Genomic DNA, 4743 nt, shown 5'->3' with positions numbered 1-4743 from the left:
GGGTGAAGTGAGAATAAGAGAGCAACCAGAAGGCGAGGAAGGAAGGAGTTAATGAGAGTGGCTGGAATACAAAACAAAAATCATCTGCAACAAGCATTAAACTGTGATCTCAGGAAGATGTGAACATTGAACTGAAATATATCTTCAATTAGACCCTCCTGCAGGTGGAATAATATGAATTTTAAAAAAAAAATGTAGCAATAAAAATGAAAAATAAACGCATTTTTTTAATACAGTACACGGATTTGTAGACTTTGCAGAAAACCAAGAAAAAGTAGTGCCCTCCCATCAGAGGAAAACTACCAGGTCTGTCTCCATACGTACATTGGCAGTGAGGTGGCGCAGTCTCAGGGTAACAGCGGATTGGCTGAAAAGGTCTCACAAGGCGAAGAGGGCGTGGTAGCCAACGTACTCGCCGAGAGCAAGCAAAACATTCCAGCAATGTAGTAGTTCCCATCGCTAGCTCCGCCCACAGGGTGCTCATTTGAAAGACGAGCTACTGCACATAAACACTCAATCAGCAGAGGGACCTGACATCCAGTGTTAAGACTCACTCAAACATATTTCCTCTCGCACTCTGCTGACTGGCGCCAGAGAAAACAAAAAAACAAACAAACAAAAAGCAAGTGTGCAGGTTCACCAAGCCAGCCTGAAAAATCTGCGTCTTTGTGCTCTGCTCCGTCTGTGCTAGCTGCTCTCTAAAAAGCCGGAGCCCCAGTCAGTCTATGCCCACCAGCTGGCTGTTGACACACTTCACAGCTTATCTACAATAGAGGAAGTGCCAGAAATAGGGAATACACAAAACGACAATCTATCAAGAGTTGACGTGTAGTAAAACAAGAAGCGAGTGCTATGACTCAACAGCAAAGTCACGTTTTGAATGAATATGCGAAACTTTGAACACGGCATTATCGTGACCTTTCCGAAAGCTGTGACACTTCCAGCAATTGACTGTTTTGTGTGAACTCTGATCTTTAAAGAGAGAAACATGCAGTCTAAATAATTCTATAATCAATCGAGCTGCCATTTGATGAGAATCGCTCATAAACAGAACCAGCCTATAAAAGCTTACACCTATTAAATAAAAATGTCACCTTGCTTCAAAAAACAAGAGCCTCCCTATTTTAACCAACTATCCATAACTCTGGAAAAACAGAAAAATAACACCAGTGTTAAATTAACCACAAAAAACAATAGAAAATATTCCAAAGCCCAACACCATCCCGGGAAATAACACAGCAAATCCCTCTCACCGCAGCTGACAGCACGCCTTCTTCCAATGAACAGAGAAAGTGAGCTGAGAGTGAGGAGAAAGTATTACCTCCTCCCTGACTCTCATGCACGCAACTGTTGAATGACTGTTAATCTGCCTCTGACCAATCAGACGATGGTATCCTCCAAAGTAGAGAGAAGATAATATGTGATTTTATACGATAAGCTGTCTTCTCCCCTCCCTTCCTCAGGTGAAAACACTGTCGAGTGATTGAAATCACAAAAGCTTTGCAGCCCTAATACAACAAGAACAGGAAAATGAGCTGAAGACACTTTTTCATAACAGAGAGTAGTTTATGTTCACCAGCTGTTTTGCAGGCTTTGTGTAATACTTTAATACAAACATAAGTGCTCAGGCTTAACTGTGTCTTCTCTGACCTCAGCCTTGAAATCCTGACGGCTCTGTACAGCATAACATTTAATGCCACGGGAACGCTCCCCCCCCCTTTGTTGGCCACAGTCGTCCTCTAATACAACTGGTTAAGATACAGAACACCTGGCAGCCTTAAAACAGATCATATCCCATAACTCCATGAGGTACTCTTGCACCTGTTCTCCCTCTTAAATTTTTTAACTGCTCCATTATTCATCCTTGAATGCTACAGCGCAGGAAAGAAAACTGAGAAAGACGAGAGAGAGAGAATAGTTTGAACAAGTCTGAACATTTTAACCGATCTTTGTAAAACAGCGAGGAACGCTCGCATGTGTATAAGGTGACAGGGGAATTCCTGCTGCTGCTGCTGCTGATGATGCTGCAGGCAGTGAGGCACAGAGGTGGGAGGAGGTATCTGTCTTTACGTCTCGCTGTGTCACTCGGTGAAATTAAAGCTGAATTACACTTAATTGGACCTTGTTACACAAATTTATGAACCAGCTCCTCTCGGAGTTTCTCCGGGAAAGTATATGTGCTTCTAGATTGGATTGAAGTCAGTAAACACAGACCACGGGGTGGATAACAATGTATATTTCATTGAGTTTGTGATCCTTCTCACATGCAAAAAACAACAGATGTTCAGTTGGCTGTTAGCAGCAGCGGCAGCAGCAATATGTCTGTGCCAAGTCAAAAGCATCATCATGGAGTGCACCAGCGTGATCACGATGAAATCACTGGCTATGCTCATGTGCAGATAGTCTGCTAAGATAAATCTGTTCCCCATCTACAGCCCTCCATACAACCCCAACCTGATGCTGTAATCAGTGATGCTAATTGCACCACATAAATTAATGAGTATTTAGTTAATGAGCCTGGAGTGCAGGATGCAAAGAGCCAGGCTTGCTGTGAAGAGAGGACAAAGGGGAAGGGGGGAGCGAGAGAAAGAAAGCGAGAGAGAAGAGCACAGTGATTTTTGCTGTCAGTGAAAACAATGGCAGACTGCGATTGTTTATTACTTGGTGCCAAAAAACCAACTAATTTTGTCAAAAATACCTGTGTGGGACAGAAACCGGATGAAAGCGGGTACCTCTACTGATCACCAATGTGCTTATGTGCAAAACCTTCCTGTTCTCTGTTGTGGATAGCACAGACAGCCTCCCTTACTGAAAACACTGAGCCTGCAAATAGGAGTTCTTGCGAAGGAGCAGGAAAGTGCTGCGCCTCTCCTACCGAAGAGCTTGTAATAGAAATTGCTGTAGTCAAATGTCAGCACAATAAAGCAAATGCATTTGCACTTGATAACAGTTCTCAGGAGCTTTTAAAGTCAAGATCCAATCAATTTCTTTTCCAGATGGAATGGAGGCATTTTTTATTTCAACAGTGACTGCAACAGACTCCTGTTATAATTCAGACCTGAGAGCCACAGAAGAAACAGAAAAGAAAGACAACTACTGGCCAACTATTCCAAAAACGCTGACATACAGTGAACTTTTTGCTTTAACATAGCTGCAGTTGAACGTGTACCACTTGAGCCCCAGGGACCTTTTTTCATACATGTCTACTTCCCGTCCACATTTTTTGGTGATTGACTTGTGTGGAGTATGAGAGTTAAATGGAGAGGTACTGAAAAGTAATAAGTTGGAAATGACAAGATAATTGCGTTTTTGGGATCCATCTGTTCCTGGCTGATAATACTCACGCTCAGTTTCTCGAGCTCTCCTCCGTGCGCGCTCTCTCTCTCGCTCTCTGCGGTGGCTTAGGAGAGACTCTGTACCAGTCTCTGTGTCCAGGCCGTCACGACTGCTCACTGCATTGGCACTGCAATACACGCATCGGAAAACTTCAGTCAGCTTCATAATGATGTACAAAACACAGAGTATCTCAGTCTGCCTCGCAGAAAGTGTTTCAAATGAATTCTCTAGCCAGCCTGAGACCAACACTCCCGAACATAATCCCTAGCTACAGTATACTTCTGTCTGTTATAGTATCTGTATGCCTGCCATCCAGCCTTAGGGGAATATGCAACTCATATCATGACTCTGTTTCAAATTCAGTCCCTCTGGCCAAAATAGCAATTTCATTGTTCGGTGGTATGTGATGTGTTTTTCACTAAGTGTCATTAATGACCAGATACCCTGAGAGGGAGCCATTCTGGACAATACTGGCATTAATGAGACCTATTGAAAGCCCAGATGGTGCCTGGAGCATGATTGGGAGAGAGACAGAGAAGAGAATGACAGATCGCATAAAAAGTGAGAAGTGGTAGATCAGGTGTGGGCTGAGCAATAAGCCGGCCTGCGTGTACTTGAGGTCTGGAAGGAGTCTGGGGGCTCTGGAAGAGCTGGCGGGCAGATTGTTATTCTGTCAGAGGGCTGGAGACGCCGTGGCCTCAGGCACGAGGGTTAAGGGACTCACACTGCCACCGGGCTCCTAGGAAACCTGAACCCGATGAGAACTCTACTCAACCCTGTCAGTCAGTCACACGCACTTAGGCATGTATGCAACATGTATCTGACACCTGAATACCTAAATAATCACACCTGCGTAAATGTCAGTGCACGCGCACAAACAGTCAGAATCAAAGTGTATAAACAGAAAAAAGAGGCATAAAAAAACCAAACCTGTGAGCAAACATCATTCCTCGTTTGAAAACAATGTTCTCGCACACCTCAGTGCCTACGTGTGGCTGACCAATGCAAATGAAAATCTCAGGAGCAGACAGGATGCCGTGTCTGCCGTGTTCACTCAGCGGGATGAAGCGCTCAATTGAGCATGCTTACATGCGCGTGCTACAGAGTACTAATGGGTGCACCTGGGCCCGGCTTCACCAGCACAGGTCAGTGCATGTATGCAAAAATCAGTGAAGATGCACACTTCAGGTGCATTTCTAGTGGAACTGATTAGAAAGCTATGTGATGATCGATGCGGTGGCCACTGCCTCGCTGTTAGCCCTGTCAAAACCTGTCAAAGGGCGCTCACCAGCCAGCCGACGGATCTGCTATTCTGGTGGGAGATTATCCGAGGCGCTAGGCTCCAGCTGTGAACAAATGCCACCCCCTTTCAATCCCCACACCTACCACCCCCTCTCCCTGCTGCCA

At 44.8% G+C, this 4743-nt stretch overlaps 1 protein-coding gene across 8 annotated transcripts in view; it reads right to left on the bottom strand.

The window, feature by feature from the left end:
* The window catches only part of dvl1a (dishevelled segment polarity protein 1a), a 24474-nt gene that overhangs the window by 7789 nt on the left and 11942 nt on the right, over window positions 1-4743 (bottom strand). For 5 of the 8 annotated variants that reach the window (XR_001336613.2, XM_005930721.2, XM_014336275.2 and 2 more), the window contains exon 4: window positions 3345-3463. Coding sequence is in view for 7 of the 8 variants with exons in the window: in XM_005930721.2 (XP_005930783.1) it covers window positions 3345-3463 (119 nt within the window). In the remaining variant the exon portion in view is untranslated. Of the gene's footprint in view, window positions 1-324; window positions 3099-3344; window positions 3464-4743 lie in introns of those variants that run through there. The other 3 variants (XM_014336276.2, XM_014336277.2, XM_042224285.1) reach the window with 3 other exon arrangements.

The sequence above is a fragment of the Haplochromis burtoni genome, unplaced genomic scaffold (assembly GCF_018398535.1).
Source record: "Haplochromis burtoni strain Fernald_Lab_line unplaced genomic scaffold, NCSU_Asbu1 Contig_134, whole genome shotgun sequence".
Taxonomy (NCBI): domain Eukaryota; kingdom Metazoa; phylum Chordata; class Actinopteri; order Cichliformes; family Cichlidae; genus Haplochromis; species Haplochromis burtoni.
The sequence above is the reverse complement of the archived record's forward strand: the minus strand, read 5'-3'. Positions and strand labels throughout refer to the sequence as shown.